This window comes from Cajanus cajan, chromosome 2 (assembly GCF_000230855.2).
Source record: "Cajanus cajan strain Asha chromosome 2, NIPB_CcT2T_4, whole genome shotgun sequence".
Lineage (NCBI taxonomy): Eukaryota > Viridiplantae > Streptophyta > Magnoliopsida > Fabales > Fabaceae > Cajanus > Cajanus cajan.
The window spans coordinates 42,326,039-42,339,215 of record NC_138518.1 but is presented as its reverse complement, the minus strand read 5'-3'; the positions used below and the strand labels follow the sequence as shown (position 1 = coordinate 42,339,215).

The 13,177-nt window shown below is 30.1% G+C and overlaps 1 protein-coding gene across 26 annotated transcripts; it reads right to left on the bottom strand.

Moving 5' to 3' along the window:
• Window positions 1–7,212: 7,212 nt before the first annotated feature.
• On the bottom strand, window positions 7,213–12,948 carry LOC109812045 (uncharacterized). Of its 26 annotated transcripts, XM_083068218.1 has the most exons (13): window positions 12,748–12,943; window positions 12,414–12,544; window positions 12,218–12,299; window positions 11,515–11,597; window positions 11,298–11,448; window positions 10,573–10,663; window positions 9,994–10,443; window positions 9,787–9,879; window positions 9,593–9,694; window positions 8,921–9,407; window positions 8,789–8,830; window positions 7,784–7,903; window positions 7,213–7,370 (listed from the first exon to the last, which is right to left on the bottom strand). In XM_083068218.1, the coding sequence occupies exons 8-10, from the start codon at window positions 9,835–9,837 to the stop codon at window positions 9,093–9,095; spliced, it is 468 nt and encodes a 155-aa protein (XP_082924344.1). In that variant the 5' UTR covers window positions 9,838–9,879; window positions 9,994–10,443; window positions 10,573–10,663; window positions 11,298–11,448; window positions 11,515–11,597; window positions 12,218–12,299; window positions 12,414–12,544; window positions 12,748–12,943; the 3' UTR covers window positions 7,213–7,370; window positions 7,784–7,903; window positions 8,789–8,830; window positions 8,921–9,092. The 26 variants fall into 26 exon arrangements, with proteins under 26 accessions (XP_082924344.1, XP_082924337.1, XP_082924338.1 ...); XM_083068211.1 differs by lacking the exon at window positions 11,298–11,448; XM_083068212.1 differs by lacking the exons at window positions 11,298–11,448; window positions 12,218–12,299 and adding an exon at window positions 11,779–11,851.
• Between the last annotated feature and the right edge of the window lie 229 nt (window positions 12,949–13,177).

The following is a 13,177-nucleotide window of genomic DNA, read 5'->3' as shown; positions in this document are numbered from 1 at the left end:
TCATGATGATAAGAGAGTTGTGCGGTTTGGCTTTCCAGATCAACACGTAATCTCTTGAGAAAATTCTTTAATTATCTCTCTAAAAGAAAAGAACGCAGTGTGATCTAGGGACCTAACCTATTTATAGATAATCATAAGGTCTTTTGATATTTCTATTTTTTACCCATTGTAAAATAGAATTACCCTTTAGTTACCACACATTAAAGGTCCCATAATCTTTTATATACATAACTGCCAAAATTCATTAGATCACTTTAATTTGACATAACCTTATGTGTCTTTAATATATAATTATTCACATATAAGACCAACGTTAGATTAAGGATCCAACAATCTCTCAGTTGGACTATATGTGTAACCTTATAATTATATAATTATAAAATGCATCTTTTACCAATTCGGTTCATCAATCATAACAACATAGGATCAAAGTAGTCTTTGTTACATTTGTTGTAACTAAACCCGTCAATGGTCACATATATTGATACAAATGAATAACATGAATCATGATATGGATGTGTAGTATGGAATTTTCATGTAATGTGATCTTAACATGCCTAATTCTAATAGGTCCTCCTTAAACCTTAGTGAGATCAAACCATGACAAAAATCAAAGTTTCAATATACCAAAATTTTATTTATGCAGATTATATACTTGAACCATACATATATTGAAAAATATGTCTATGTCACAAAAGCATTCATAAAATTACAAACTCCCACTAAAACTGAACATTAGCTAAAGACATAACATCCATATGAGCAGTGTGCTCATGAAACATTTTGGGTTGTAATCCTTTAGAAAGCGGATCCACAAGCATGAAGTTTGTACCAATATGTTCTATAGAGAACTGTTTACTTTGAACTCTTTCTTTAACAACTAGAAACTTGATGTCTACGTGTTTAGACTTTGTTGAGCTTCTGTTGTTGTTGGAAAATAAAACTACTAATTTATTGCAACAAAATAACTTAAGTGGTCTTTCTATACCATCTATTATATGCAAGCCTGTGATAAAATTTCACAGGAAAATTCCATGATTAGATGCATCACAACACGCTATGAATTTAGCTGCATAGTAGAAGAGGCTATAAGAGATTGTTTAGCACTCTTCCATGAAATAGCACCTCCAGCTAACATGTATATATAACCTGATGTAGATTTCATATTGTCTTGGCATCTAGTAAAATCAGAGTCAGTATACCTAATGATCTCAAGCTGATCCAACCTCTAATATATGAGCATATAATCATTTGTTCTCTTTAAGTACCGCATGACTCGTTTAACTACTTTCCAATGATCCAATCCAGGATTACTCAAATATCTAGCTAACATCCCTGTAGCGTACGCAATATCTTGACACATATAGACTTGAGCATACAAAAGACTCCCTACTGCTGATGCATAAGGAATCTTTTGCATCTCTTTTTCTTCAAAGTCATTCTTGGGGCACTAAGCGAGACTAAACTTGTCTCCCTTAGTCACATGGGTATTACCTGGTTTGCAATCTTGCATGCCATATCTTTTGAGAACCTTTTCGATATAACCCTTTTGAGACAACCCAAGAGTACCTCAAGAATGATCTTGGTGTATCTGTATGCCCAATACAATAGATGCATTACCAATATCTTTCATTTCAAAGTTCTTAGCTAGAAATCTCTTAGTTTCATGCAATAAATCTATATCGTTGTTGGCAAGCAAAATATCATCAACATACAAAACCAGAAAAATATACTTGCTCCCACAAAACTTATGGTATATACAAGCATCAACTAAATTCACTTCAAAACCACACGAGGTGATCACATGATGAAACTTGAAATACCATTTTCGAGATGCTTGCTTGAGCCCATAGATGGATTTCTTAAGTTTGCAAACCAAATTCTTTGAATCTTTTGAAACAAAGTTTTCTAGTTGCATCATATAAATTATCTCATCAATGTTACCATTGAGAAAAGCTATCTTTACATCCATCTGATGTAACTCAAGATCGAAATGCATCATTAATGCCATTATAGTCCTAAAAGAGTCGTTAGAAGAAACCAGAGAAAAAGTCTCTTTATAGTCAATACCTTCTTTTTGAGTAAATTCTTTTGCGACAAGATGAGCATTGAACCTCTCCATATCACCCCTTAGAGTCCCTCTTGGTCTTAAATATCCATTTTCAACCAATAGGTTTTGCACCTTATGGTAATGGAACGAGATCCCAAACGTCATTGTCCCTCATGGACTTAATCTCTTCATTCATGGCATCAATCCACTTTTGAGAATTAAAACTTTCCATGGCTTGATGAAAGTTAATTAGATCATCTTCCATCAATCCAATTCCAACCTCATTTTCTTGGAGAAACAAAATATAGTCATTTGGTATTGCACTTCTTTTTTCTCTAGTGGATTTCCTTAATGGCATAGGTTCTTGAGGAGGAAGAGTTTTTTCTTCTGGAACAATTTCTTGCATAGGAGATTTGACATTGTCTTGATTTGTTGTGTCTTGAACAAAGTCAGGAAGAGGATCCTGAATAATGCCAATAACACCTGTAGGAATATCAACATATTCCTTTTCAAATACAAAGTCCTTAATTATATCTCTCCTTGCAAAATCGACATCCTCAAAGAACCGAGCATTTCCTGATTCAGAAATTGACTTAGTTATGGAATCATAAAACTTATACCCTCTAGATCTTTTAGAGTATCCAACAAAATAACAACTTATAGTTCTTGAGTCCAGTTTCTTTTTATTTGGCATTTAAGGTCTTGTTTCAGCTAGACAACCCCAAACATATAAGTGTTTTAAACTAGGCTTTTTGCCTGTCCAAAGTTCATAGGGGATTTTTCTAGTTGCTTTTGTTGGAACTTTATTAAGGATATATGTTGTAGTTTTAAGAGCTTCTCCCCAGAGTGACTTTGATAAAGTAGAATGACTAATCATACTCCTTACCATTAAGCATTCTATTTCGTCGTTCAACAACACCATTCATAGTGGACAAACCCGACATAGTGTACTATGGAACGATACCACATTCATCTAGGAATTTAGCAAATGGTCCTGAACGTTGTTTACCTGAACCATCGTATTTACCATAGTATTCACCACCATAGTCATACCTGACACTTTTAATTCTTTTGTTGAGTTGGTTCTCAACTTCAGCCTTATAATTTTTGAACACATCTAATGACTTTGCCTTTTCATGAATGATAAGAGAGCTCTGCGGTTTGACCTTCTAAATCAACACATACTCTCTTGAGATAACCCTTTAATTATCTCTATGTTTCTCTTTGATAATGAGATGTCAGAAAAGAAAAAAATGCAGTGTGATCTGGGAATCTAACCTATTTATAGACAATCATAAGGTCTTTTAGTATTTCTATATTTTATCCATCACAAAATAGAATTACCCTTTAGTTGCCACACTTTAAAAGTCCCATAACCTTTCAGATACATAACTGCAAAATTAATTTATACATCATTAGATCACTTTAATTTGGCATAATCTTATGTATTTTTAATATATAATTATTCACATATAAGACCAACGTTGAATTGAGGATCCAACAAACTTTTCAAGTTCCTATAATATTGTCACAACGTAAATAATTATTTCAAACATACTTGAATAGTTACCATTGTTGGGGCCAGTTAAAGATATTCTAAGTTAGTACTGATAAAAGATGTTTCTCTAAGCTTTTCCAATATAGATCTTCGATATCTTTGTCAAGATAGAAAAACATGCTAAAAGGTTTTATTCCTTTTGAAAAAGAAATAAAAAAAAATATAATCAAACAATGTGACTTTGGAAAGCACATTTCGAAAGTAGAGACTAAGAGGTTTTAATAGGTGAAATTAGGAAATAAATTTAATATTTTTAAAATACAATCAAAATCAACCTAAATGAATATAACCTGATAATTTGTCAAGTTATAAGTAATTGTTTGTTAGAAGATTTTTTTGAAGACGATATTTGGAAACACTTTTAACTATGGAAGACGCGAGTTGAAGATGCTAGTTATGAAGACATTGATGCTCAATTAGAAAAGCAATAACTCCATTTCTGGCACGCAACCAAATTGTGCTCCAAACAGACAACTTTTGGCAATTTTAGAAGTCAAAGCTTTTTTGACAAATGACGAAATCTAATAAAAGATGGATAATATACCTAAGGTTGGAGTAAATTGGCAGTTTGAGTCAATTACACTGTAAATAAATTAAGAACTAGTACATCATATTAATTTTGTTAAACATTTATACACTCATGAAACACCACTTATGCCTACACTCAAAATAGCTGCTACTAGTTTTGAAGATCAATATTGAATTCATTCTTCCTTTACTTTTCTTTCAAATTTTGATTCTCATCACGTACTATTTATTTTTCAAGCAATTTACTTTTCCACACACACACACATTGGCCGTTTGAGTCAATTACACACACACAAAAAAATCACGTAAGTGTCACATCAATAACTCGTATTCTAAATCAAATTTTAGTGAGCCAATAATTAAATTAAAATTTTTAATACATAGATAAAATACATTAAAAATATTTGATATTTTGTTATATAAATTCAAATTAATGTACAAAATATTTTTATGATTATTCGTTAATATTAATAACATAAAGTATTCACTACAATAAAATTTAGTATTACCGATAATTATTTAATAGTAATAAATTAATTACCTCTATTTTATTGTTTAATAAAAATATTAATGACTATTATATAATGGTCACTAAAAATGTATTTACATCACATCAAAATTTACTATTAGTGACTATTATTTGTTAAAAAAAACTTAAGTCCCACATCGACTAGAAATAAAATAATTAAAGAGTATATAAGTGAATGATAACTCTTACCTTACGAGTACGTTTTATAAGGTTGAGTTAGGCCTATAACTTATTATTCTAAGTTGGTATTTAGGTGATAAGATAATTAAAAAAAATTAATTAGAAGATAACCTTCATCTTATAAGTCTCACATCAATTAGAAATAAGGTAATTAAAGAGTATTTGTAATTATCTTACAAGTCCTACATTAACTAGAAATAAGATAATTAAAGAGTATTATAAATCTTTTCTTAAACTTTTAGTGGTAATTTTAAATGCCAATAACAAATGACACAAAAAGTTATACATTTTTTCTGACCATTACGAGGGTCTTTACCAGCATATAGAATAATTACCGGTAAATATTTTAGCGACATTGCATACAATGACTAATGTGTGAAATGACGGTAAAAGATTTTGTACCAATTTTTATTGCTACTAAAAATCATATTAAATGCCACTAAAAATCTATTTTATTGTAGTGATTAAACAATTTTTAATTTTTTAAAACTTTGTAAACTTGATATATGAATTAAGACTTTTGTTGGATCATTGAAATTTGATATAGAACATAAGTTGTTAATTGGAGTAAGTTTACCAAGACTTACTCTTGAAGTCAATGGATCTTTTTTTTTTCTCTCTCTCTTTCTCTCTCACTCTTTCCTCTCTATATATATATATATAGGCATTAAGTTATTGTGCTAATTGTTGTTTCCATTGTTTAATTAAGGATAATAACATCTTTAGAATAATCATTTAATTCAAAGATACATCAAGTATGACTTTATTGTATGATACTTTGGACAAAAAATATTATTTTTAAATCATCCATAGTTAAATATTATTATTAATAAGGACGACAATAATGCATTGTCTAATATCCTCGAAATTTGATTTAATAATTTAATATTGATCATAGGCTATATTAATAATCAAGTGTATTTTAATTAATATCATATGTGTTTATTTTATTTATAAATAAGAGATGTTATTAAAGGAATGGTCTTTTAAGGTCCAATAAGGGGCTAGGTAACATTATGCTAAATAATATTATTTAAAGATTTTAATTAGGGATAATAAGATTAGTAATAAGATAAAAGGACTTGATATAAAATAGATCATGGGCTATGCATATAATACGAAACTCTAGGGTCCAAGAAGAAGACAAAATGGGATAAAAATGGTTAAACCCTAAAAGACACACATTGCATTTACCACACCTAGATTAGAGAGAAAGAGAGCAAGAAGAGATAGGAAGGAAAAAGGATGGAGTCAAAAAGATATAAATGATAGAAAAGACAAAGGAGTGAAACATTACCTAATAAAAACCCTTGCGACTTGCGCTTTGAGGTGAGTGCAGTCCTTTCCATGTCTTCCCTTCCCCGTAATTGCCTAACTGATGTATCATATTTATTTGTATGAATTTATGCTATTTTCCTAATTGTAGGATTGATTGTTTAATTAAGTATTCTTTATCTTTGTAAAGTTGATTATATAATGAACCATATTAAATTGATGTTCTTTGTGAATATTCCATGTTAAGGTTTAGAAAAAGAATTTATTAGCTAGTTTTATAAAATTATCCATCAAGCCCCCTTAAATAATGGTATTGTATGTCTTCCTTTTCTCATTCTCAATAGAAATTTATTAAGAATATATTTTGTATAGTTTCCCAATCTGATAGGAATTAGTTAGGAATGAATTTTGTATAGCTCGTCGTTCTTTATAGCAATTAATTGGATATTTGTCTCCCTCGATCCACAAATAATAGTGTCAACCTTCTTACACAACACAAAAAATGATTTTTTGTCATAATTTTTATGTTATTTAGCGACTATATAAATGATCGTTAATATCTTTACCAGCAATTAGATTATGACCGGTGTATTTGCGATCGGTAAAATTATTAATGACATTTAAAGTAAATGCTGGTAAAAACCTTTTAAATGGCTGAGAAAAATAAAATTTTTTAATGATAATTCTAGTGACAATTTTAATGGCCACTAAAAATAATTTATTGAATAATAGATTCTCATATATGTAAAAAAAAATTGTATAGAAATACAATTGAATTTCATTAGATAAAATAATTTATTTTGATAGTGTATTGATACTCAATTAGTTAAATTCAATTAAATAAAATTATTTTTAGTCCATGCATTGAAATTGATGAGGGAATCAAATTCAATTTTTCATCCATTGATTTTTTTTTATAAAAAAAAACTATTTTCTTTACTAATATTCTCATCCAACATTTCTCATAAAAATAATGAGAATAATAAATTTTTGATATGACTACTACATATTTGCAATAACACAAGATGCCCATTTATTAGAGTAATGCAAAATTTATGAGTTTATCATGTCTTTGAGATGCCAAGGAAACCATTAAAAAGATAAAATGAATAGTCAATGATGTCATGATCCAAAGAAATTACATAATTTCATTTCTAAGATAGTCATATCCCCAAAGAAAGCAAAGTCTTTAATGATCTAGTGCTATTTGCTAAAATATCTAAAAGGTCTTCATCAATTACAATTAAATCCTGCAAAGCACAAAATAAACAAATGGATGTCACTACATACATGCATTCCAATAATTAGTAAGAAATGACCAATAGAAAAGGCAACATAGTCTACCTCCTAGACTACTAGTTCTCTGTTCATGTAAGCAACATAGTCTACCTCCTAACTTCTTTAGATTGAAATTAATGATTCAATTCTGCATTATACAACTCGACCAGGAAAATATATCCAGTAATTAAATCAAATAGGTGAATTTAGTCTTTCTTATTTCAGAAAGCCATTGTGTTCTATCCAGTAATGAAACTTAAATCAAATAGGTGAATTTTGTTTTTCTTTATTAAAAAAACCATGACCTGGGATGCCTAAGAAGAAGAAAAAAATAGAAAAAGTACCTCAAAAACTTGTCCAATCAAATGAAATGAATTATACATACCAGTTAATTATACATATCAGCATCACGAGCTATGCTCCCTTTCTCTTTGTATGGCAGAGGATATTCCAAAGATGTTGTGCTTGTTTGTGTTCAAGATGCAAGGACTCGAAAGTTATAATTCTAAAATAAAGCATTTAGAGTGAGTTGGTCCTAATACTGCCTGCACATTCAATTATTTTTCAACTTGCACAGAACGAAAACAACCAGTAGCATGATAAAGTCAATGAAAAATTAATTGGTTCAATTCTTAATAAATGATTAAATTCATTTATTTTAAAAGCCTATTTTAATTAAAAGTTAATTAGCAAATATTTTGTGAATTAAGAGATTATTTTTATTTTCAAGTAAAATGCTAGAAATTAAATTAAAATATAAAAAAAACACATGCTTATAAAATTATATAAAACATATGTGCGTAAAAAGGATCTAAAAATAAAATTTAGAAAGGTTAAAATTAACATATCATTCTTCAAGAGAAATTAAATTAAAGGTTAAGCAACGCTAAATAATCACCATTCATGGACACATTAGCAATTGCCTTTGCTGCTAGTATGCGAACAACTTTATCATTATCTTTTCTAAGAAGCTTGAGCAAGGAAGTGAGGTTACCAGCTTGAACCATACTGTTTTTGTTAGCCTCTACATATTATAATAAATCAAATTACTATTGAAAAAAAATTAAATACTCCAAAGAGAAGCAACAAGATTTTTTTAAAACTGTTTTCACTATAATAGTTGGAATTTTAGTTGATTGTGATTATGCAAATCCAAACAAAAAGGTTGAGTGTTGAGACATTACAAGAAATCAACAAGTAGATAATTTAGATTTGTAAACCCACTATTAAAAGTCATTTAATTATACAAGTTGCCATCCTATTTCCTTAAGTGTAATTAAGAGCCTATATCCATGAGTTTATTGTTCATGTTACTCATGCTTTTACAAAAGTAACTTAAACTTATTTAAGAAAAAATAGAATGTGTAAAACAAGAAGACATGGGTCAAACCTGTTTTCATAGTTGCAGTAGATTTTGTAGGTAATTGTGATTCTACAAATCCAAAAAGAAAAAGAAGTGTTAAAATGTACGCCTTACAAAAAGTATTTATAGGAACAAAAACAAAAGGCATCAACAAATTACCATGAGCACCAAAGGACATGTGTGGCATTTCTGGTGCTTTTTCCTGGCCAATATTAGTACCAAAGACCTAATTAAAACATAAGAAAATAACATTGTCTTTTACAATCAAAATTTGAAAAGAAAAAAAAAAGTTTAAAAGCATTTGAATCATAGTTGTCCAAATGAGCTTCCATTACTTTTGAGGCATAGATAGCTCCATTGGAAAATGTTTGTACATGAATTTTCTAACAAAAGATAGTTCTGAAAGTAACTTATCTTGATTTTGTTTCATCAAATTCATTTCTTCATCATGTTTTTCCTTTAACTCCTTTAACATCTTCACCTCTTGCTCTAATCTTTGTACTACCTCATTAGATATATTATTAGCAAAAGTACTTCCTATGGAAGATTTAGAACCCCACAACAAAGAAGGTGTTGGACCAAGTCCTAAGCCACGAACATAGCCACTTCTTTCAGCCCCCAATACTTGGGAATACACATCTCCTTCCTAAGCAACACTACCAATAGGTTTTTCATTAGATGTTTCACCATTGTTCAATTTTTCTTGCATCACATCCTATGTAAGAAAGTTTGAAGTTATTGCATACTCACAATCAATATAAAAATATTTAAAATAATTCGAATGTCATATATAATATATAACAAGTATAAAAATTGCTTAAAAAATCTAACCACTATTTTTGCAGACACGTCATCCAATGGTCTTCCATCTTTACGTCTTTGATGAGTTAATATAAAGATTTCTGCCCTTGTAGGCTCTATCCCATCTATGGCCTAATAGGATTAAGTTGATGTCAAATAAATTCTCAAGACAAATGTTATTTATAATGTAACAATATTATAACTTGTAATTTATCCGCAAATACCTTTTCAACCATTAAGGTTCCAATACTTTTGGATCCTCTAGTGTGAGGCATCTTTTGCTTTGTCCTATTATTTCTATTTGCTTGGTTGCGCTTCTGTTATTAAAACACACAATAACATCATATAATATATTTATAAAAAATAAAGAGAAATAATGTAAGTATTGCATAAAATATAAACTATGTGTTGGTCTTTTCTAAAGTTCTTACCTTTCCTTTATCAAAAAGCCAATAAGAGACAAGACCAGTCCATTGGTCCCTTGGTATTCGAGTTGGTCTGCTTTTATCAAGGCATCTCTAGTCTTATACCTTGTCATGTACGATAATCCTATTAGGCCACCTGAATTTTTCAATTCATTTGACTTGGGTTCACAACAATTTGGGGTGTTCATTAATTGCTCTATATAAGGCTCTACTTCATCATAATGTCTATCTACAAGTCTATGATTGTTTTTTCTAGGCATTGTGATATAAAAATGTATTCCCCGTAAATGAAAAACAATAGACCATATTTGATTTACAAGAACAAAGTTAGTATATATCAAAATTGATATGTATATAACTTGCCAAAAAGGTAGCATGATGAACTTGCCTTTATTGTTTATAACTTGCCAAAATTAATGTTGCAACAGCCAAAGTTATTTTTCAATTAGATGTGACCTATAAAAAAATTAAAATAATAATATATTAAATAACATATAATCAATTAAAGAATGGATAAAATAAAAAATAAATAATAACATGAATATATAAGGACAAAAATCTAAAGATATATAATGATAGTAATACCTATATTATTCAGAATCACTATCAGATTCATTGTTACTCCCTCCTTTATTTTTGTCTTCAACCTCATTTGAAGGAAGGTTAGAATGTACACCTATTTCAAGTATTGTTCCATCAACTCGTATCAGCAGTATGAACGATCAAGATTGCAGCATTTGCTAGTGGCAACACACAACCACACCAATGCCTTGTTGAATATATATCACAAATCCACCCCATAAAATTTTGATTTCATTTAGTTCACTCACTCACTCATTCAGTGGAAGCACTTATTTTCCATTTCAACTTAAAGCATGCAAGTTTCTTCAATCTGCATCAAAACCAAGGTTTTGATTCGCGTGAAGTCACTACACGCAAACCCAACAACCTTAAACAACACCACTTCCACGCTGGTTGCTCCTAAATGGGCTCAAAAGACAATAACTTTGCCTCCCCTTAAACGTGGGTGTCATCATATCACTTCCAAGGTATATATAAGTTTTTGCAAATTTAATCAATTAATCATGTTTTTGTGCCTTCTTGTTTGTAAATCCCATATATGCTAGGACAACTATTTCTCTTACTATATGCTTGATGATCATTTAAATACTAAGTTTTTATTCCAAATATGTCACAAAGAAAATAACAGAGGACAGACCAGTAAAAGAGGGAAGGGCCAAAAATGAAAAGTAATGACGTAGATGAAAAATAAAATTTATTCCAAACAATATTGCATGGTTATAACATACATGAGATGGTTGAGTACGATCCTCAAACACTGAAAAAGGTTTACTTTCAGGAATTTTCACAGTTGAAGTTTGTTTGCCAAGGTAGTTTGTATAAGAAAATGGCTTAGATGTCTTTGAGAAGCCACCAGCACCACGTAGATAGACAGTTGTTCTACAACCAACTAGCTTGTTGAGTGTGGTGATAACAAAGCATTAAAGGAAATGTTTTGAGCATTACCTGTTCATGCATAATAAATCACCAGACTCTTTCTCATATCTTTTTGTTTCAACCTCCAAAACTGCTGCTTTACCTGAAATAAACTGTAGAGCAAACACATTTAAATCTAGTTTTTGACTTTGAATACCTTAACCAATTTAAATCTTATAATTAATATAGAAAAATGTACCATGTTATTACTATTCAACTATTTTAATTATGTAAGCCAATGTAAAATTTAATAAAACAAATCCAGTCAAGGAGTAGGGATGGAGGACATAAAACCTCTTTTGCATCAATTATCTTTGTCTTTTGGGTTGCAGGAGCCAAAACCTTTTTTAATAGAGTTTCACCAACTCTAATAAAACAAAAGCATATTTGAAGCATCAGAGGCACCATTTGAAAAGTGGAATTATTCCCCATGGTGAAAACACCAATATTAGTAATGTTGTTATGAAACACATGCATGAAACCCACATCATGCATATTATATGTTTTACATTGCAGTCCAAGAAATTGAATCTCTATCAGGATGGTGAGTGGTTATTTTACATATCAGTCCAATTACCATTCTACCACTGCACAATACCAGAAAAGCTTCCAGAAGCAACTTATACAATAAAATTATTCCAGAAGCATCTCCACAACCATGAAAATTACAAAAATAATTTCATCCAACATTTGAATATTTATTGAGGGGTTTAATTTAATATCAGGAAAAAACCTTAATGGTTCAAAAGGAAGAACCATTCCTTTTTTCTTTCCATAGCTAGACTCCACAACAGAACCAACTCTTCCTGAACTTTCTGCTAGACATTTGGAAAAATGTTGAACGACTTGAGAGGTATATTATGAATTGATAACAAGGTGTACGTTTGCCATTGAGTATTCATGTGGGATTCATAAGCAACATAGCTCACCTATGCGTGGTAATTCAATTCCTTGATTAGGTGTATTTGCTTCAGGTTCTTCTTCGGTTATTGTTGCTTGTGGCTTATCAAATAATGCACACTTAAATGCATACTTATTAATAAAACCTTCCGGATCATTTCTGAAACAATTTTAAAGTACAAATAATGTGAAAAGTACTTATGGCCAACTAATTCGAGTGCAAAGCGAACATCAAGTTGTAAAGAAACACAAATCCAACCAATGCCCCAAAGCTTAACCAATACCAATATGAATTTGTTAAGTATGAACGAAAAAATCAAACCCTAAAATTGAAATTGAAGACAAAATCACAAGAGATATTACCACATGAGGATCCAATAGAAGAATGAGTTGACGCAGTCATTAAAGCTATGTGCGAGAGATAGAAGAGGCCATGACTGAAACTTGAAATAGCGTGAGAGTGAGAGTGGGATGAGATAGTGAGAAGCGAGAGTGAGGTGAGACGGTGAGAAGTGAGGCAAAAAAAAATAAAAATTGTTATGCACGGAGAGTGTGAAGAATTTTGTAAACAAAAAGCCCAAATAAAAATTAATATTAACAGTAATTTTTAAAAATTACCATTGTAAATAAAGTTTTACTGGTTAATTTTTATTAGCCACTAAAAACCTTAGCTAATAACGATATGCAGGCAATTCTCTTATTGCCAATAAATAATTGTCGTTAATAATACTTTTTGTTGTAGTGAGAGATTTTATGAAAATACAAGGTGAAAGCTCTTTAAGATTTTGAATAA